Source organism: Oncorhynchus keta, chromosome 18, assembly GCF_023373465.1.
Source record: "Oncorhynchus keta strain PuntledgeMale-10-30-2019 chromosome 18, Oket_V2, whole genome shotgun sequence".
NCBI lineage: Eukaryota > Metazoa > Chordata > Actinopteri > Salmoniformes > Salmonidae > Oncorhynchus > Oncorhynchus keta.
The window spans coordinates 18100801-18123258 of record NC_068438.1 but is presented as its reverse complement, the minus strand read 5'-3'; the positions used below and the strand labels follow the sequence as shown (position 1 = coordinate 18123258).

The window sequence follows — 22458 nt, the reverse complement described above, 5'->3', positions numbered from 1 at the left end:
ACCACATTCCCAGCCTCCATGTGGTTGGGTCTGTGAGAGAGTCTCATAAGTTTCAACCTATAATCAGGCCCCAGCAAATTTAAAACAGTATAAACAGGGATGTGTGAAGAGATGTCGTGTGAGAGACGAATTACAGTTAATGAAGTTATCCCGGTACGTTGGGTAGGCCTGTCTACCTGAGCGCTAAGCTCTACCACCACTGTAACAACCACCACCAACACTGCTGTAACAACCACCACCGCTGTAAGTAACGATACAGCTATCTGGCCCGAGTTTAACTACTTTTTCCACAGCAGAAGGACACAGCGAGGAGAGGCTGGCAGTAAACACACACTGCTAGACACGCAACGGACAGGGCTGCCGTGCTGTGCTGTGATTACACACACACACCAGGCCTGCCGTGCAGTGCTGAGATTACACACACACACCAGGCCTGCCGTGCTGTGCTGTGATTACACACACACACCAGGCCTGCCGTAGAGTGCTGAGATTACACACACACACCAGGCCTGCCGTAGAGTGCTGAGATTACACACACACACCAGGCCTGCCGTGCTGTGCTGAGATTACACACACACACCAGGCCTGCCGTGCTGTGCTGAGATTACACACACACACCAGGCCTGCCGTGCTGTGCTGTGATTACACACACACACCAGGCCTGCCGTGCAGTGCTGAGATTACACACACACACCAGGCCTGCCGTAGAGTGCTGAGATTACACACACACACCAGGCCTGCCGTGCTGTGCTGAGATTACACACACACACCAGGCCTGCCGTGCAGTGCTGAGATTACACACACACACCAGGCCTGCCGTGCTGTGCTGAGATTACACACACACACCAGGCCTGCCGTGCTGTGCTGTGATTACACACACACACCAGGCCTGCCTTAGAGTGCTGAGATTACACACACACACCAGGCCTGCCGTGCTGTGCTGAGATTATACACACACACCATGCCTGCCGTGCAGTGCTGAGATTACACACACACACCAGGCCTGCCGTGCTGTGCTGTGATTACACACACACACCAGGCCTGCCGTGCAGTGCTGAGATTACACACACACACCAGGCCTGCCGTGCTGTGCTGTGATTACACACACACACCAGGCCTGCCGTAGAGTGCTGAGATTACACACACACACCAGGCCTGCCGTGCTGTGCTGAGATTACACACACACACCAGGCCTGCCGTGCAGTGCTGAGATTACACACACACACCAGGCCTGCCGTGTAGTGCTGTGATTACACACACACACCAGGCCTGCCGTGCAGTGCTGAGATTACACACACACACCAGGCCTGCCGTAGAGTGCTGAGATTACACACACACACCAGACCTGCCGTGCAGTGCTGAGATTACACACACACACCAGGCCTGCCGTGCTGTGCTGAGATTACACACACACACCAGGCCTGCCGTGCAGTGCTGAGATTACACACACACACCAGGCCTGCCGTGCAGTGCTGAGATTACACACACACACCAGGCCTGCCGTGCTGTGCTGAGATTACACACACACACCAGGCCTGCCTTAGAGTGCTGAGATTACACACACACACCAGGCCTGCCGTGCAGTGCTGAGATTACACACACACACCAGGCCTGCCGTGCAGTGCTGAGATTACACAAACACACCAGGCCTGCCGTGCAGTGCTGAGATTACACACACACACCAGGCCTGCCGTGCAGTGCTGAGATTACACAAACACACCAGGCCTGCCGTGCAGTGCTGAGATTACACACACACACCAGGCCTGCCGTGCAGTGCTGAGATTACACACACACACCAGGCCTGCCGTGCAGTGCTGAGATTAGGGCTTCCCTCTCCTTCTCATTACCTGGCCCTGGGAGCAAAGGAGGAGAGAGGGCACAGCACTGACTCATTTCAGATTCATGCTTTAATGAGCCGCAACAGTCAAAGAGAGAGTGAGGCGGGAGGAGAAGGAGGGAGGAGGGGGGTGTTGGTTCTGTTGTTGGGTTTGTTGTATTCTCTCTGGATCGCCGTACGCTCTGAGATAACTAGCCCCTGAGCCTTTAGTATGGTCAGAGTTAGTGGCTGGAATAGTTTCAGCCGCTGTGACTCCTCAGTGATCCCATCCCAAGCCTGGTCACTAACAGCACATGGGTAGGAGGAGGGGAGAGAGAGGGAGAGAGAGAAAAAGAGAGAGAGAGAGAAACATGGAAAACCTATTTTGGATGTTTCCAATTGGTCTGTTTGGCTTACGTATATGCATGGTTGTATTAGAGTAGAGCAGTCACAGTTCTGAAGATGGGGTGAACTAAGGTAAAAATGGTTTCCTTGCTCTCCTTGTTTTATCTCATGTTAGACACTCTATTAGTTCCTTCTATTAATCAAATGAGTCTAGAGAACAGAGTCGTCTTACACAAGTTGATAAAAAAGAACAATGAAAAACCTTCAGGGGCGGATTCTCAGACCTCGATCAAGCCATCTGTAAGGGCAAAAAAATCATCCCACATAGAAAACTCAACACACATAGTTTGATTTAATATTTCCATTGAGCCCAGAGGAGGGGGAAAGAACCCCTAATAGAGTTAGGAGACACCCATCCTCCACCCAGAAGGATCCAAGGTTACCATGATCTGTAGTAGGCTTCTCCTACACAACTCCCTGTAGTGCTGGTGTAATGGGAACCTAACCAAAACAGAATGTGTAGAGATGGGACCGTTTCTCCCGTCATCGTAGACCCTGGCCTGGGCCGCTTGACAGGACAGGAGCAGACCAGGTGCTCAGAGGATTAACTCATGATATTATACTGTCATTATACTGTCATTATACTGTCATTATACTGTCTAACTACCTGCATGGCTGGAACCAGTTCAAGATGGGCACCACACACACACCCATGCCTGCACGCACACACACATATACACACACACATATATACTGAAACCATATTAAGATGGCCACGCTCTCTCTGTGACACACCTGATAGATCTTGACAGCTTCCTGCTTTTATCCCCTCAGCCAACCATGAGGCTCCTTGGTTCCTGATTGGTGGGGGAGGGGTGGAGCCGGGGTCAACGTGTCTCACACACCACAGGAAAGCCCAGAAGACCAAACGGCAAATAGTGTGTGCGTGTCGGTGTTATCAAAGTCTCAAAAGAGGGACTGAGTCACACACACATGCAGTTGTAATCGCTCCTTTAATGGTTCCCAGCAGTCTGCACGTTTTTGGTTGTTGGTGTTTTGTTTCTGTCTAGGATTTCATGGGAATAGGTCCACACACACACACACAGATGACTGGGTGGACAGGGTGGACTGGGTGGACAGAATGGGTGGACTGGGTGGACAGGGTGGACTGGGTGGACAGAATGGGTGGACTGGGTGGACAGGGTGGACTGGGTGGACAGAATGGGTGGACTGGGTGGACAGGGTGGGTGGGTGGACAGGGTGGACTGGGTGGACAGAATGGGTGGACTGGGTGGACAGGGTGGGTGGGTGTGTGTAGGTAAGTAAAGCCCTTGTCAAGGAGCAACGCTCGGCCTCCGACGGAGAGGGTGAAAGATGAAGCTAGCAGAGAAGTGAAGCTGGGGCGGCAGGGTAGCCTAGTGGTTAGAGCGTTGGACTAGTAACCCAAAAGGTTGCAGGTTCGAATCCCCGAGCTGACAAGGTATAAATCTGTTGTTCTGCCCCTGAACTGTTCCTAGGCTGTCATTGAAAATAAGAATTTGTTCTTAACTGACTTGCCTAGTAAAATATAAATAAAATAGCAGGGAAAGCTGAACCTAGCAGAGTTGTGAAGCTTGCAGTGAAATTTTAAGCTTGCGGTGAAAGTTAAGGTAGCGGTGTGTTGAAGCTAGCAGAGTTGTGGGAACCTTTAAAAGGGTGTGACTGCACACTAGGTAGGGAGAGGGACTGGCTGAGACTGTGTCCCAAATAGCACCCTGCATGCCAGCTAAGTTCACTACTTTTGACCAGGGCTCATAAGGCCCTCTCCACTCCTTAGAGTCTCTCTTCATCCTGTAATCTGTATCATCTCCTCTCCTCCACCCCCAGGCTCCCTCTCTAACCCCTCTCCTCTCCTCCACCCCCAGGCTCCCTCTCTAACCCCTCTACTCTCCTCCACCCCCAGGCTCCCTCTCTAACCCCTCTCCTCTCCTCCACCCCAGGCTCCCTCTCTAACCCCTCTCCTCTCCTCCACCCCCAGGCTCCCTCTCTAACCCCTCTCCTCTCCTCCACCCCAGGCTCCCTCTCTAACCCCTCTCCTCTCCTCCACCCCCAGGCTCCCTCTCTAACCCCTCTCCTCTCCTCCACCCCAGGCTCCCTCTCTAACCCCTCTCCTCTCCTCCACCCCCAGGCTCCCTCTCTAACCCCTCTCCTCTCCTCCACCCCCAGGCTCCCTCTCTAACCCCTCTCCTCTCCTCCACCCCAGACTCCCTCTCTAACCCCTCTCCTCCACCCCAGACTCCCTCTCTAACCCCTCTTCTCCACCCCAGACTCCCTCTCTAACCCCTCTCCTCTCCTCCAGGTTCTCTCTCTAACCCCTCTCCTCCACCCCAGACTCTCTCTCTAACCCCTCTCCTCTCCTCCACCCCAGACTCTCTCTCTAACCCCTCTCCTCTCCTCCACCCCAGACTCTCTCTCTAACCCCTCTCCTCTCCTCCACCCCAGACTCTCTCTCTAACCCCTCTCCTCTCCTCCAGGTTCTCTGTCTATCCTGAAGGCCATCGACCGGGAGGATCAGGACCTGTTGAACCTGACCATCGTAGCCCAGGACCACGGGGTACCAGCACTCTCATCCAGCCAGCTGCTGTCTGTCCAGGTCATTGATGTGAACGACCAGGTGCCCTGGTTCCAGGAGAAGCAGTACCAAGCCCAGATTACAGAGAACCAGCCTGCAGGAACCACTGTTCTGGTAGTGTCGGCCTCCGACCTGGACCAAGGTGAGAGTGGCTTGAGCTCAGTGGGCTAACACAGGAGATCCCGTCGTTACATACATAGTATACAGCACTGACAAGCACATATAGACACATATAGACAGACTACATATTTGCTGTACTGTTTCTTTAAAATAGTAGAACTCAGTGTCAGCCAGCAGAGCCTCTTGTTCTAAGTGTTGATCCTCCATGTGTTCAATGCATGTTCACATCATCAGCACCGTCAGTAACAGTTGGTTTTAATTGAAGACCGTGCTGGGGGACGATGAGTGTGTGTGTCTGTTTGTCTGTGTGTGTGTGTTCACATTCCCCTGGAGTTAGTCAAGAGCACATAAACCAGAAGGATTTTAAAGTTTCTCTCCAGGGTGATTAGTGGGGTAAGGTGATGGTGCCAGAGTCTTTCTCTGTTAGCACGCTATCACACACAAACACAACACAACACACACAAACACACACACAATCTACCAGCCTCCGCCCGACCCGTGCAGCCCAGCCACCCGCTTACACAGCAAAACCAACTACGAACAAATAAAAACAGGAATGCTGCTGTGTTTGCTCTTTTAGGTGAGAAAAACAAGTTTAGTTTTTTTTCGCAAACACTTCTTTGCGAATGTTTTCAGTGCCCTGGGGTAGAGAGGGTTCAAAGTATAATATGACTGAATGGAATAGGACCCCGCAACCTATGAAAAGTGTTGATTACGCTGTACTGCAGCGCCAGCTGTGCCACCAGAAACTCTGGGTTCGCGCCCAGGATCTGCCGCGACCGGGAGGTCCGTGGGGCGACGCACAATTGGCCCAGCGTTGTCCGGGTTAGGGAGGGCTTTGTGCGCGCTAACCAAGGTTTCCAGGTGCACGGTGTTTCCTCCGACACATTGGTGTGGCTGGCTTCCGGGTTGGATGCGCACTGTGTTAAGAAGCAGTGCGGCTTGGTTGGGTTGTGTATCGGAGGACGCATGACTTTCAACCTTCGTCTCTCCCGAGCCCGTACGGGAGTTGTAGCGATGAGACAAGATATTAGCTACTAAACAATTGGATACCATGAAATTGGGGAGAAAAAGGGGTAAAATTTAAATTAAATAAAAAATGAAAAGTGTTGATTTGACTTGCACAGCCGGCTCCAATCCTTCTCCCTACCACATCCCCTTGGCCCTAACCCTTTTACGTTCGCAAACGGTATCTGTAATATGGAAGCTCCACCCTACTACTGTGTTAATACCTATCCAGACCCTTCAGTTGAAAGGTAAGGGTCAAGGGGATGGTGTAGGATGCTGACAGATAGTATTAGGGTTAGACTTCATATACTCCTTCTCTCCCTTTTTCTCTCTCTCTCTCTCTCTCTCTCTCCAGGTACCAACGGCCAGGTGACATATGGAGGCATCTCTGACGAGGGTTTTAGCATCCACCCAGCTACAGGTGTTATAACCACCACTAAAGCCCTGGACAGAGAGGCACAGGAACAATACACACTGACAGGTAACTGGCTCTGACCATAACATCTAACCCTGACCCTTAACCCGTAACCCCTCAGCCTAACTCCTAGCCCTAACCCTGATCCTTAATCCTAATCCTAACCGTTAAAGCCCTGGACAGAGAGGTCTAAAAACTGTACACTCTGATAGGTAACTGTCCCATTATATGAGTAACCCACACTCTTAGAAAAAGAGGTTCCGGGGCCTCCCGGGTGGCGCAGTGGGTAAGGGCGCTGTGCCATCAGAGACTCTGGGTTCGTGCCCAGGCTCTGTCGTAACCGGCCGCGACCGGGAGGTCCGTGGGGGAAGCACAATTGGCCTAGCGTCATCTGGGTTAGGGAGGGCTTGGCCGGTAAGGATGTCCTTGTCTCATCGCGCACCAGCGACTCCTGTGGCGGGCCGGGCGCAGTGCGCGCTAACCAAGGTTGCCAGTGCAAGGTGTTTCCTCCGACACATTGGTGCGCCTGGCTTCCCGGTTGGATGCGTGCTGTGTTAAGAAGCAGTGGTTGGGTTGTGTATCGGAGGACGCATGACTTTCAACCTTCGTCTCTCCTGAGCCCGTACAGGAGTTGTAGCGATGAGACAAGATAGTAACTACTAACAATTGGATACCACGAAATTGGGGAGAAAAAGGGGTACATTTTTTAAAAAAGAGGTTCCAAAATGGTTCTTCAGCTGTTCCCATAGGAGAACCATTTTCAGTTCCAGACAGAACCCTTTTTGGTTCCAGGTAGAACCCTTCATGTAGAAGGGTTCCATGTAGAAGGGTTCTACCTGGAACCAAAAAGGGTTCTACCTGGAACCAAAAAGGGTTCTACCTGGAACCAAAAAGGGTACTTCCTGGACCCAAAAATAGTTATTCAAATCCCTGCCACACTGCTTTACAATAGAGGTACGATAGCCCTGCCACACTGCTTTACAATAGAGGTACGATAGCCCTCCAACACTGCTTTAGAATAGAGGTACGATAGCCCTGCAACACTGCTTTACAATAGAGGTACGATAGCCCTGCCACACTGCTTTACAATAGAGGTACGATAGCCCTGCCACACTGCTTTACAATAGAGGTACGATAGCCCTGCCACACTGCTTTATAATAGAGGTACGATAGCCCTGCCACACTGCTTTACAATAGAGGTACGATAGCCCTGCCACACTGCTTTACAATAGAGGTACGATAGCCCTCCAACACTGCTTTAGAATAGAGGTACGATAGCCCTGCCACACTGCTTTACAATAGAGGTACGATAGCCCTGCCACACTGCTTTACAATAGAGGTACGATAGCCCTCCAACACTGCTTTAGAATAGAGGTACGATAGCCCTGCCACACTGCTTTACAATAGAGGTACGATAGCCCTCCAACACTGCTTTAGAATAGAGGTACGATAGCCCTGCCACACTGCTTTACAATAGAGGTACGATAGCCCTGCCACACTGCTTTACAATAGAGGTACGATAGCCCTCCAACACTGCTTTAGAATAGAGGTACGATAGCCCTGCCACACTGCTTTACAATAGAGGTACGATAGCCCTGCCACACTGCTTTACAATAGAGGTACGATAGCCCTGCCACACTGCTTTACAATAGAGGTACGATAGCCCTGCCACACTGCTTTACAATAGAGGTACGATAGCCCTGCCACACTGCTTTACAATAGAGGTACGATAGCCCTGCCACACTGCTTTACAATAGAGGTACGATAGCCCTGCCACACTGCTTTACAATAGAGGTACGATAGCCCTGACACACTGCTTTACAATAGAGGTACGATAGCCCTGCCACACTTCTTTACAATAGAGGTACGATAGCTCTGCCACACTTCTTTACAATAGAGGTACGATAGCCCTGCCACACTACTTTACAATAGAGGTACGATAGCCCTGACACACTGCTTTACAATAGAGGTACGATAGCCCTGACACACTGCTTTACAATAGAGGTACGATAGCCCTGCCACACTACTTTACAATAGAGGTACGATAGCCCTGCCACACTACTTTACAATAGAGGTACGATAGCCCTGCCACACTGCTTTACAATAGAGGTACGATAGCCCTCCAACACTGCTTTAGAATAGAGGTACGATAGCCCTGCCACACTGCTTTACAATAGAGGTACGATAGCCCTGCCACACTGCTTTACAATAGAGGTACGATAGCCCTGCCACACTGCTTTACAATAGAGGTACGATAGCCCTGCCACACTGCTTTACAATAGAGGTACGATAGCCCTGCCACACTGCTTTACAATAGAGGTACGATAGCCCTGCCACACTGCTTTACAATAGAGGTACGATAGCCCTGACACACTGCTTTACAATAGAGGTACGATAGCCCTGCCACACTTCTTTACAATAGAGGTACGATAGCTCTGCCACACTTCTTTACAATAGAGGTACGATAGCCCTGCCACACTACTTTACAATAGAGGTACGATAGCCCTGACACACTGCTTTACAATAGAGGTACGATAGCCCTGACACACTGCTTTACAATAGAGGTACGATAGCCCTGCCACACTACTTTACAATAGAGGTACGATAGCTCTGCCACACTACTTTACAATAGAGGTACGATAGCCCTGCCACACTGCTTTACAATAGAGATAAATGAACAAGCCAACATTCCAAACTGGCCATGTTTTTATAGTTCTGTTTTTATGGGATACATCAGTGGTGCAATGGTAATGTTGGTGTTATTTTCTCTCCAGCTCTCTCTGTTTGTCTACAATCTCCCTAAGAAACACAATATGATTTAGTTAATAAAACATAACAAACTCTTTTAGACTGCTGAAGTCTTGTTTAATTCCTAATCTTCCCTTTTGTCCAGTGTATGCCCGAGACGGTGGCGTGCCTCCTAACTTTGCCAGGGCGGCAGTGAAGATCCAGGTGTTGGATGAGAATGACAATGCCCCAGCATTCAGTAGACTGTACTACAGTCTGGAGGTGCCTGAGAACATGGAGGCTGTTGAGCTGTTCACCCTCAGAGCTATTGACCTGGACACTGGGGACAGCGGAGAGATGACCTACAAGATCACAAGTAAGAGCCAACTACTTGTACATCAGAGGAATCCAATTGAATTAATAACTGACTGATTGATCTATTGATCCATTGATCACAATGTTGTTTTGATTGACCTTTCATATTGTGTATCCATTTCGCCCCTCTTCCTCTTTCCTCCTCTGTTTCTCCCTCTGTCTTCTAGCGGGCGACCCGTCAGGTGACTTCCGTGTGGACAGGAAGTCAGGTGTTCTCTCCACCTCCAGACCGCTGGACAGGGAACGTAGGGCCAGGTACAGTCTGACAGTGACAGCCCTTGACGGGGGCTCTCCGGCCCTGAGCAGCACGGCCACTGTAGAGGTCACTCTCCTGGACGTCAACGACCACAGCCCCCAGTTCACCAGCCCCAGCTACACCACTGACCTCTCTGAGGATGTTCCTATTGGCTCCCTGGTGCTGGAGGTCTCTGCTACTGACCTGGACCAAGGATCTAACAGCCAGGTACACAGACTGAACTCATACCCAAATGGCACCCTAGTCCCTACATAGTGTACCACCTTTGACTAGAGACCTATGCCTCCTGAGCCCCCTGAACATTTGCCAAATGGAGCATAACACTTTTGCCATTTTGTCAACAAATGGAAGCCATCTATCTAGACATTCAAAGGGTTAATGAAGGCCTCACTAAGCCTTAAAAGTGATGTTAATTTTTGTAATCTAATCTACTGTAATCTGTTCTAATGCCAGGTGCTGTACTTCCTGTCGCGTGGCTCCCAGGGCATGTTCATCATCGACCAGCACACGGGACATGTCATCACCGCCGCTCCGCTCGACCGAGAACGAACCACGTTGTACACTTTCCATGTCTGCGCCATAGACTCGTCCCCCGCCAGCCCTCGCAATTCCACCGCCATGGTCACCGTGTATGTACAGGACGTGAACGACAACGCTCCATTCTTCATCCAGGACCCCCTCGTCATCAACATCTCAGCCTCCAGGTAGGTAGCCTAAAGCTTAGCGATGCAGGACAAAGGCAGGACGTTTGCTGATTCAAATCCCATGTCCGACAGGGAAGAATCTGGGTTGGACTGGGCTGGCATCTGGAAGGTTTATCTGTACAGTTTTGTCTTTCACATGTCTTCTTTGTTGTGATTTAAATAAAACATTTATAAAAAGTGTCTTAGATGCCATCACTTGCTGTTGTGTGTCTTAGATGCCATCACTTGCTGTTGTGTGTCTTAGATGCCATCCCCTACTGTTGTGTGTCTTAGATGCCATCCCCTACTGTTGTGTGTCTTAGATGCCATCCCCTACTGTTGTGTGTCTTAGATGCCATCACTTGCTGTTGTGTGTCTTAGATGCCATCCCTTGCTGTTGTGTGTCTTAGATGCCATCCCCTACTGTTGTGTGTCTTAGATGCCATCCCCTACTGTTGTGTGTCTTAGATGCCATCCCCTACTGTTGTGTGTCTTAGATGCCATCCCCTACTGTTGTGTGTCTTAGATGCCATCACTTGCTGTTGTGTGTCTTAGATGCCATCACTTGCTGTTGTGTGTCTTAGATGCCATCCCCTACTGTTGTGTGTCTTAGATGCCATCCCCTACTGTTGTGTGTCTTAGATGCCATCCCCTACTGTTGTGTGTCTTAGATGCCATCCCCTACTGTTGTGTGTCTTAGATGCCATCCCCTACTGTTGTGTGTCTTAGATGCCATCCCCTACTGTTGTGTGTCTTAGATGCCATCCCCTACTGTTGTGTGTCTTAGATGCCATCACTTGCTGTTGTGTGTCTTAGATGCCATCCCCTACTGTTGTGTGTCTTAGATGCCATCCCCTACTGTTGTGTGTCTTAGATGCCATCCCCTACTGTTGTGTGTCTTAGATGCCATCCCCTACTGTTGTGTGTCTTAGATGCCATCCCCTACTGTTGTGTGTCTTAGATGCCATCCCCTACTGTTGTGTGTCTTAGATGCCATCCCCTACTGTTGTGTGTCTTAGATGCCATCCCCTACTGTTGTGTGTCTTAGATGCCATCCCCTACTGTTGTGTGTCTTAGATGCCATCCCCTACTGTTGTGTGTCTTAGATGCCATCCCCTACTGTTGTGTGTCTTAGATGCCATCTCTTGCTGTTGTGTGTCTTAGATGCCATCCCCTACTGTTGTGTGTCTTAGATGCCATCCCCTACTGTTGTGTGCCATCTTAGATGCCATCCCCTACTGTTGTGTGTCTTAGAGGCCATCTCTTGCTGTTGTGTGTCTTAGATGCCATCCCCTACTGTTGTGTGTCTTAGATGCCATCCCCTACTGTTGTGTGTCTTAGATGCCATCCCCTACTGTTGTGTGTCTTAGATGCCATCCCCTACTGTTGTGTGTCTTAGAGGCCATCTCTTGCTGTTGTGTGTCTTAGATGCCATCCCCTACTGTTGTGTGTCTTAGATGCCATCCCCTACTGTTGTGTGTCTTAGATGCCATCCCCTACTGTTGTGTGTCTTAGAGGCCATCTCTTGCTGTTGTGATTCTTAGATGCCATCCCCTACTGTTGTGTGTCTTAGATGCCATCCCCTACTGTTGTGTGTCTTAGATGCCATCCCCTACTGTTGTGTGTCTTAGATGCCATCCCCTACTGTTGTGTGTCTTAGATGCCATCCCCTACTGTTGTGTGTCTTAGAGGCCATCTCTTGCTGTTGTGTGTCTTAGATGCCATCCCCTACTGTTGTGTGTCTTAGATGCCATCCCCTACTGTTGTGTGTCTTAGATGCCATCACTTGCTGTTGTGTGTCTTAGATGCCATCCCCTACTGTTGTGTGTCTTAGATGCCATCCCCTACTGTTGTGTGTCTTAGATGCCATCACTTGCTGTTGTGTGTCTTAGATGCCATCCCCTACTGTTGTGTGTCTTAGATGCCATCACTTGCTGTTGTGTGTCTTAGATGCCATCCCCCCTACTGTTGTGTGTCTTAGATGCCATCCCCTACTGTTGTGTGTCTTAGATGCCTTATGCACTTGCTGTTGTGTGTCTTAGATGCCATCCCCTACTGTTGTGTGTCTTAGATGCCATCCCCTACTGTTGTGTGTCTTAGATGCCATCCCCTACTGTTGTGTGTCTTAGATGCCATCCCCTACTGTTGTGTGTCTTAGATGCCATCCCCTACTGTTGTGTGTCTTAGATGCCATCCCCTACTGTTGTGTGTCTTAGATGCCATCCCCTACTGTTGTGTGTCTTAGATGCCATCCCCTACTGTTGTGTGTCTTAGATGCCATCCCCTACTGTTGTGTGTCTTAGATGCCATCCCCTACTGTTGTGTGTCTTAGAGGCCATCTCTTGCTGTTGTGTGTCTTAGATGCCATCCCCTACTGTTGTGTGTCTTAGATGCCATCCCCTACTGTTGTGTGTCTTAGATGCCATCCCCTACTGTTGTGTGTCTTAGATGCCATCCCCTACTGTTGTGTGTCTTAGATGCCATCCCCTACTGTTGTGTGTCTTAGATGCCATCCCCTACTGTTGTGTGTCTTAGATGCCATCACTTGCTGTTGTGTGTCTTAGATGCCATCCCCTACTGTTGTGTGTCTTAGATGCCATCCCCTACTGTTGTGTGTCTTAGATGCCATCACTTGCTGTTGTGTGTCTTAGATGCCATCCCCTACTGTTGTGTGTCTTAGATGCCATCACTTGCTGTTGTGTGTCTTAGATGCCATCCCCTACTGTTGTGTGTCTTAGATGCCATCCCCTACTGTTGTGTGTCTTAGATGCCATCCCCTACTGTTGTGTGTCTTAGATGCCATCCCCTACTGTTGTGTGTCTTAGAGGCCATCTCTTGCTGTTGTGTGTCTTAGATGCCATCCCCTACTGTTGTGTGTCTTAGATGCCATCCCCTACTGTTGTGTGTCTTAGATGCCATCACTTGCTGTTGTGTGTCTTAGATGCCATCCCCTACTGTTGTGTGTCTTAGATGCCATCCCCTACTGTTGTGTGTCTTAGATGCCATCACTTGCTGTTGTGTGTCTTAGATGCCATCCCCTACTGTTGTGTGTCTTAGATGCCATCACTTGCTGTTGTGTGTCTTAGATGCCATCCCCTACTGTTGTGTGTCTTAGATGCCATCCCCTACTGTTGTGTGTCTTAGATGCCATCACTTGCTGTTGTGTGTCTTAGATGCCATCCCCTACTGTTGTGTGTCTTAGATGCCATCCCCTACTGTTGTGTGTCTTAGATGCCATCCCCTACTGTTGTGTGTCTTAGAGGCCATCTCTTGCTGTTGTGTGTCTTAGATGCCATCCCCTACTGTTGTGTGTCTTAGATGCCATCCCCTACTGTTGTGTGTCTTAGATGCCATCCCCTACTGTTGTGTGTCTTAGATGCCATCCCCTACTGTTGTGTGTCTTAGATGCCATCCCCTACTGTTGTGTGTCTTAGATGCCATCCCCTACTGTTGTGTGTCTTAGATGCCATCCCCTACTGTTGTGTGTCTTAGAGGCCATCTCTTGCTGTTGTGTGTCTTAGATGCCATCCCCTACTGTTGTGTGTCTTAGATGCCATCCCCTACTGTTGTGTGTCTTAGATGCCATCCCCTACTGTTGTGTGTCTTAGATGCCATCCCCTACTGTTGTGTGTCTTAGATGCCATCCCCTACTGTTGTGTGTCTTAGATGCCATCCCCTACTGTTGTGTGTCTTAGATGCCATCACTTGCTGTTGTGTGTCTTAGATGCCATCCCCTACTGTTGTGTGTCTTAGATGCCATCCCCTACTGTTGTGTGTCTTAGATGCCATCACTTGCTGTTGTGTGTCTTAGATGCCATCCCCTACTGTTGTGTGTCTTAGATGCCATCACTTGCTGTTGTGTGTCTTAGATGCCATCCCCTACTGTTGTGTGTCTTAGATGCCATCACTTGCTGTTGTGTGTCTTAGATGCCATCCCCTACTGTTGTGTGTCTTAGATGCCATCCCCTACTGTTGTGTGTCTTAGATGCCATCCCCTACTGTTGTGTGTCTTAGAGGCCATCTCTTGCTGTTGTGTGTCTTAGATGCCATCCCCTACTGTTGTGTGTCTTAGATGCCATCCCCTACTGTTGTGTGTCTTAGATGCCATCCCCTACTGCATTTACATTTACATTTAAGTCATTTAGCAGACGCTCTTATCCAGAGCGACTTACAAATTGGTGCATACACCTTATGACAACCAGTGGAACAGCCACTTGCATCTAAATCTTGTTGGGGGAGAAGGGGGGGTGAGAAGGATTACTTACCCTTACTTACCCTATCCTAGGTATTCCTTGAAGAGGTGTGTCTTAGATGCCATCCCCTACTGTTGTGTGTCTTAGATGCCATCCCCTACTGTTGTGTGTCTTAGATGCCATCCCCTACTGTTGTGTGTCTTAGATGCCATCCCCTACTGTTGTGTGTCTTAGATGCCATCCCCTACTGTTGTGTGTCTTAGAGGCCATCTCTTGCTGTTGTGTGTCTTAGATGCCATCCCCTACTGTTGTGTGTCTTAGATGCCATCCCCTACTGTTGTGTGTCTTAGATGCCATCCCCTACTGTTGTGTGTCTTAGATGCCATCCCCTACTGTTGTGTGTCTTAGATGCCATCCCCTACTGTTGTGTGTCTTAGATGCCATCCCCTACTGTTGTGTGTCTTAGATGCCATCCCCTACTGTTGTGTGTCTTAGATGCCATCCCCTGCTGTTGTGTGTCTTAGATGCCATCCCCTACTGTTGTGTGTCTTAGATGCCATCCCCTACTGTTGTGTGTCTTAGATGCCATCCCCTACTGTTGTGTGTCTTAGATGCCATCCCCTACTGTTGTGTGTCTTAGATGCCATCCCCTACTGTTGTGTGTCTTAGATGCCATCCCCTACTGTTGTGTGTCTTAGATGCCATCCCCTACTGTTGTGTGTCTTAGATGCCATCACTTGCTGTTGTGTGTCTTAGATGCCATCCCCTACTGTTGTGTGTCTTAGATGCCATCCCCTACTGTTGTGTGTCTTAGATGCCATCACTTGCTGTTGTGTGTCTTAGATGCCATCCCCTACTGTTGTGTGTCTTAGATGCCATCACTTGCTGTTGTGTGTCTTAGATGCCATCCCCTACTGTTGTGTGTCTTAGATGCCATCCCCTACTGTTGTGTGTCTTAGATGCCATCCCCTACTGTTGTGTGTCTTAGATGCCATCCCCTACTGTTGTGTGTCTTAGATGCCATCCCCTACTGTTGTGTGTCTTAGATGCCATCCCCTACTGTTGTGTGTCTTAGATGCCATCCCCTACTGTTGTGTGTCTTAGATGCCATCCCCTACTGTTGTGTGTCTTAGATGCCATCCCCTACTGTTGTGTGTCTTAGATGCCATCCCCTACTGTTGTGTGTCTTAGATGCCATCCCCTACTGTTGTGTGTCTTAGATGCCATCCCCTACTGTTGTGTGTCTTAGATGCCATCCCCTACTGTTGTGTGTCTTAGAGGCCATCTCTTGCTGTTGTGTGTCTTAGATGCCATCCCCTACTGTTGTGTGTCTTAGATGCCATCCCCTACTGTTGTGTGTCTTAGATGCCATCCCCTACTGTTGTGTGTCTTAGATGCCATCCCCTACTGTTGTGTGTCTTAGATGCCATCCCCTACTGTTGTGTGTCTTAGATGCCATCCCCTACTGTTGTGTGTCTTAGATGCCATCCCCTACTGTTGTGTGTCTTAGATGCCATCCCCTACTGTTGTGTGTCTTAGATGCCATCCCCTACTGTTGTGTGTCTTAGATGCCATCCCCTACTGTTGTGTGTCTTAGATGCCATCCCCTACTGTTGTGTGTCTTAGATGCCATCCCCTACTGTTGTGCCCTTGAACAAGGCACGTAACCCCTAAACTGCTCAACGGGCATCGTAGTATGGCTGCCCTATGCTCCAAGCCTCCCTCTGCATGTGTCTTTCAGAGGGGTTTGAATAAAAGCAGAAGACACATTTTAGTTGGACATCCATGTTCTTCTTCTCCAGTGTCTCCTCCCATCGCGTCCTGTCCACCATGCGGGCGGAGGACCGGGATTTTGGGGCCAACGGCTCACTGTTCTACCGCTTCGCCAGCCCTGTCCGGGGCTTCACCATAAACTCTCTGACCGGGGACATCCAGGTGTGGTTACGTTATTCATCAGGGTATTTGTGTCAAATACCCACTTAAGGGATGGCTTGCGTAGGGAGACTTAAGACAAAAATAATTTTAATTAATTATTTCATCCCAGGCTACAGAGATGCTGCAGGGACTGACCCAGGGCCAGAGGACTCTGATTGTAGAGGCTATGGACCAGGGAAGCCCAGCTCAGTCCTCTCTAGGGGTGGTGGTCATCTACATCAGAGAACAGACCTACAGGGGGATCCGCTTCTCACGCCACGCTAGAGACGTCAGCCTGCAGGAGAACGCCGCCAAAGGTAGGAACAGGGGATTTTTCTTTGATTCAAAGAGTGTGATATTTAAGCAATACGTTCCGGGGGGGTGTGGTATGACCAATATACCGCGGCTAATGACTGTCTTTATGCACAACACAACGCTGAGTGCCTGGATTCAGCCCTTAGCCGTGGTATATTGGCCATATATCACAAACCCCCGAGGCGCCTTATTGCTATTATAAACTAGTTACCAACATAATTAGAGCAGTAAAAATAAATGTTTTGTCATACCCGTGGTATACGGTTTGATTTACCACGGCTGTCAGCCAATCAGCATTCAGGGTTCGAAACACCCAGTTTATAATAATGTATATACATTTTGTTGTGAGTCTGAGGTGTGTATAATGTAAGTAATCAGGGTGCTAGTGAGGTGCGTGGGTTTAGAACACAGGGTGATAGTGAGGTGGGTGTTGTCCTCCTCCAGGTACCGCTGTGGTGCAGACTCAGGCCCAGTACCCTGATGGATCCCGTAGTGGGATCAGTTACAGCATCTTCAGCGGCAACACCCTACACTCCTTTGGAATCAGCTCCTCCACTGGTAAGCCACTGGGGAATTACATAAAAACCCATGTTGACAAAAAATGCATAAAACACTTTTTTTTAGATTCACTGTATGAAAAAGGTGTGTCAAAAACTCTTTACGTGTGTTTACACTCTACATCCCTGATGCATATCATGAATATCCATTGCCCAGTTTGTTCTCAGACCCTTTGTAATTGTTCTAACCAGGTGAGATCTGTCCTTGTTATTGTTCTAACTAGGTGAGATCTGTCCTTGTTATTGTTCTAACCAGGTGAGATCTGTCCTTGTTATTGTTCTAACCAGGTGAGATCTGTCCTTGTTATTGTTCTAACCAGGTGAGATCTGGGTACAGAGCTCCATGGGGCTGGACTATGAGGAGACCCCTAGACTCCGCCTAGTGGTGAAGGCTGAAACTGCATCCTCCAGTTCCTTCATGGCGGTCAACCTGATCCTTCAGGACGTCAATGACAACCTGCCACGCTTCCAGCTGCAGAACTATGTAGCCTACATACGAGAGGCACAGGGATATCATTTCCCTATCATACAGGTAGGTACACTAATGAGGTACACTAATGCACACACTGGTGCACGCAGACACTCACAAACACACCTGCATTATGCTTGGCTATAGGTGGTGTGAGATGGTGGGCTAGAAAAAGTTCAGACGGTAGAGATCTGGATAGTTTCAGTGCTGCTGAGGTAGTTCTGAGAGGTGACTGTCTGTTCCTAGGCCTATACTGCAGTGTGTTTCCTAGTTGAGTATATAAAGGGAAAGGGAGGATACCTAGTAAGTTGTACAACTGAATGCATTCAACTGAAATGTGTCTCAGAGAGGTGCGGGGGGCTGCCATAATCGACATCCACATCTTTGGTGCCCGGGGAACAGTGGGTTAACTGCCTTGCTCAGGGGCAGAATGACAGATTTTTACCTTGTCAGCTCTTGGATTCGATCCAGCAACCTTTCGGTTACTGGCCCAACACTCTAACCACTGTAGACTCAACTGTATGCTGTATGAAACCACCGCCATTTAGAACCTTCTTATAAACTCTCCAAGTCCAATATTCATCACCAGGTCCTATTACTGTTCCACAGCTGTTGTAAATCTGTTCTTTGTTTTGATTTATTTCCTCTCTAACCTTTAACCTCTGGTCATGTGACTTCCTGTCTGTCCCCAGCTGTTGGCAGATTATTATTATTTTTTATATTTTTTCTATTGCTTTCAAAAACAAAACAAAACAACATTCAAAATAATGAACAGCAGGGGAAGGGTGAACAACAGCCAATGACAGCAAAATCAGTTTCCTACACAATAAAACAGATTGTAAATGGCTAACCATAAACACAAGTACACTTTGCTTTTAAGACAAAAGAAAACCAGTGATATCAGAAGACAATGCTTTTTTTGGTTTAGATTTTCTTTCTAACCTCTGTCATGTGACTTCCTGTCTGTCCCATGCAGGTGGTGGCTGATGACCTGGACCAGGGCCAGAATGGTCAGGTGACCTACAGTCTGAGGTCGTCGTCTCTCAGCGGCCTGTTCAAGATCGACCCGCTGACCGGAAGCATCACCACCGCCGCTATCATGGACCGAGAGATCTGGACACAAACCAAGTGAGGGGCAGGGCCTTGTGAGAGTGTGTGTTTGTTCACAATCTGCCTGCCATGTGGTCTCCCTAAGTGGGCTAACCTTTGTTTTCAGTCTATAAATACTCTCTCTGTTCCTGTACTCTCTTTCTCTTTGTATTGGAAACTAAATATCTGTCATGCTCTAGGCTACAACAGGTTCTGATGTAAGACAGCAGGTCTTACAGGTTATGAAACCTGAAACATAAAAGATAATAACCAAACTCCAACTGACAGTTTCTTTTATCATTTCCATGGCACCAGGTTGGTTGTTACGGCAACGGACCGGGGCACACCACGATTGGCCGGCTCGGCGACCCTCACGGTGATAATCGTGGACCTCAATGACAATAGTCCTACAATCCCCTTGCCGCGCGATATCAGAGTGCCAGAGAGTAAGTCAATGACCCACAGGTCTCAACTGCAGACCCGGGTTCAAATATGATTTGAATTAATTTTAAATACTTTAGCTGGGCTTCGCAAAAGTGCAAACCTCACCCAACTGGTACTTCAGGCAGGCTGAAGCAAAAACACATTTTTTGAATGGTTTGAAATAGTATTTGAACCCAAGTGTGTTTAACTGACATCCTATTCACTATGTCGTGCTCTACCAGGGGGTGTATGTATCAAGTTTCTAAGACATTTGAGACACAGTCAATTAAACAGTGAACTTTTAGTCCACTGATCTTATCACTGATCCTCACTCCTGTCTCTGGCAGCACTCGGCAGTTCTCAGTGATAAAACTGACCCTTTTATGAGTCGTTCTGAAGCCAAGTTTCCCTCTATTCATATCCTTCTGTACATATGACGTCTACAGTTTCCTGTATAAAATATCCAATTCAGGAAAAAAAAAGAAATCAGAAGTGTGCAATATATTCCTAAAAGCAACATGATGTAATAGGATATGTTATGTGCTGGGAGCTGCTTCTATGGCTATAGTGTTGTTCCCATATAACAATCCCCCTCCCCCTTTTCTCTCGCTCTCTCCCACTCTCACTCTCTATCCCCCTGTACAATCCCCCTCCCCCTTTTCTCTCCCTCTCCCTCCAGACACTCTGATTGGCTCGGTAATAACCCAGGTGACTGGAAACGACGTTGACTCAGGCCCAACCCTGTCCTACACCCTCCACCTGGACCCGTCCTCCCAGGGCGTGTTTGGGATCCACCGCTACGGGGGCGGGGTGTCTCTGACAGCCCCTCTGGACTACGAGGAGAGGACCTGGTACACGCTGACTGTCAGGGCTACTGACTCCAAACACCAGACTGAAGCTAACCTCACCATACTGGTGGAGGATGTCAATGATAACGTTCCTACGTTCACACAGGATCTTTACCAGGTAGTCTATCCTCTAACCGGCCTCGGAAAATCTGTGTTTGTGTTGACAGGATGCAATGATGCCATAAGAGACTATGAGAACTATTTAGCTGGATTTTTCTATGTACATACAGATCAATAATGATACCATGTGTATGTGTGTATGTATCTCGTTTCCTCATTTAGTTTACTATCTCAGATTCCTGGTACCATTAACCATTAGCATGCCTGTCCAACATGCCTCAACTATTCTGAATACGTCCCTGCTGTGTTTCCCAGGTGATTCTGGCAGAGCACACCCCAGCTGGCAGTGCAGTTGTCACTGTGACAGCCACGGACCGCGACTCTGGAGAGAACGGCCGTGTCATGTACAGAGTGATGTCATCAACCCGGGACATCTTCTACATCGACCCCAGCAATGGTACCCTGTTCATCACCCAGAAGGCAGAGTTTGACTCTGAAAACCCTTCTATCCTGGTGGTAATAGAGTCCAGAGACATGGGAACACCAGCCCTCTCCTCCACCGCTACTGTACAGGTCCAGGTGACTGACGTCAACGACAACACGCCCGTCTTCCACCAATCAGAGTACAGAGCCACGGTGTCGGAGGACGGCCTCCCGGGCGCCACCATCCTGACCCTGGAGGCGGCCGACGGCGACACGTCACGCGACAACTGCGGCTTTGACTTCACTATAGCCAGCGGAAACACAGGCAATGCCTTCCAGATTGAGAGCAGCGTACGCTTCCTAGAAGGACGGGGCTTCCAGACAGTAGGCAGCCTGGTATTGACCGGTGAGGGGCTGGACTTCGAGGCTGTGTCCAGTTACAACCTGACCGTGGTCGTGTCAGACCGCGGCGTGCCCCAGAGGAGCTCGGCTGTCTCTGCGCTGATCAGTGTGACAGATACTAACGACAACCCTCCGGCGTTCAGCAGGGCAGAGTACAGGTACTTTGGTACTTTGTTGTTTGTTAGATGTCCTTAATTCCTCTTTACATGTGTTTGCACTGGGAAACCAAAAGTCATGTTTTTTGTAAAAGTGACTAATAATAACCCCTTGAACCCTGCAGTGTGGTGGTGAGTGAAGGAGCAGCCACAGGGACTGAGGTCCTCAGCCTGTCTGCAACAGACCCAGACTCCTCGGCAGTAGGGAAGGTGCAGTACCTGATCAGCTCTGGGGATGAGACGGGTATGTTCCAGGTAGACCGCTGGACCGGAGCCCTGAGGCTGCAGAGACCACTGGACAGCGAGAGACAGGTACCAAGGCACTTCCTGGCTTGTCCTGTGCCCCAAATGGCACCCTATTTCCCATATAGTGCACAACTTTTTAAAGAGCCCTATGGGCCCTGGTCAAAAGAAGTGTACTACATAGGAAATAGTTTGATACAGAAATAGAGAAAGACTTGGTCAATAGTTATCAAATCAAACTTTATTTGTCACATGCGCCGGATACAACAAGTGTAGCAGACCTTACCTTGAAATACTTACTTACAAGCCCTTAACCAACAGTAGGTTCAAGAAGAGTTAAGAAAATATTTACCAAATAAACTAAAGTAAAAAGTAATTAAAAAGTAACACAATAGCATAACAATAACGAGGCTATATACAGCAGGTACCGGTACCGAGTCAGTGTACGGGTTAAATGTCATTTGTACATTTATTTATTTATTTATTTTACCTTTATTTAACTAGGCAAGTTAGTTAAGAACAAATTCTTATTCACAATTACAGCCTGGGAACAGTGGGTTAACTGCCTTGTTCAGAGACAGAACGACAGATTTTGACCTTGTCAGCTTGGGGATTCGATCTAGCAACGTCTTGGTTACTGGCCCAACACTCAAACCACTAGGCTACCTGCCGCCCAAATGTAGGTAGGGGTGAAGTGACTATGCAGAGATAATAAACAGTGAGTAGGGGCAGTGTACAAAACAAATGGAGGGGGAGGGGGGTTCAATCTAATAGTTTGGTGGCCATTTGATTAATTGTTCAGCAGTCTTATGACTTGGGGGTAAAAGTTGTTAAGGAGCCTTTTGGTCCTATAGTTGGCGCTCCGGTACCGCTTGCCGTGTGGTAGCAGAGAGAACAGTCTAGGACTTGGGTGACTGGAGTCTCTGACAATTTTATGGGCTTTCCTCTAACATCGCCTAGTATATAGGTCCTTGTTTGCAGGAAGCTTGGCCCCAGTGATGTACTGGGTCA

At 48.8% G+C, this 22458-nt stretch overlaps 1 protein-coding gene across 2 annotated transcripts in view; it reads left to right on the top strand.

The window, feature by feature from the left end:
- The window catches only part of LOC118374102 (protocadherin-16), a 217865-nt gene that overhangs the window by 191163 nt on the left and 4244 nt on the right, over positions 1-22458 (top strand). For both annotated transcript variants that reach the window (XM_052467517.1, XM_052467516.1), the window contains exons 14-27: positions 4675-4914; positions 6256-6381; positions 9209-9418; positions 9585-9880; positions 10127-10377; positions 16352-16484; positions 16594-16780; positions 17223-17336; positions 17656-17867; positions 18781-18932; positions 19209-19339; positions 19996-20282; positions 20540-21207; positions 21330-21516. In XM_052467517.1, coding sequence (XP_052323477.1) covers positions 4675-4914; positions 6256-6381; positions 9209-9418; positions 9585-9880; positions 10127-10377; positions 16352-16484; positions 16594-16780; positions 17223-17336; positions 17656-17867; positions 18781-18932; positions 19209-19339; positions 19996-20282; positions 20540-21207; positions 21330-21516 — 3194 coding nt within the window. The remainder of the gene's footprint in view (positions 1-4674; positions 4915-6255; positions 6382-9208; positions 9419-9584; positions 9881-10126; positions 10378-16351; positions 16485-16593; positions 16781-17222; positions 17337-17655; positions 17868-18780; positions 18933-19208; positions 19340-19995; positions 20283-20539; positions 21208-21329; positions 21517-22458) is intronic.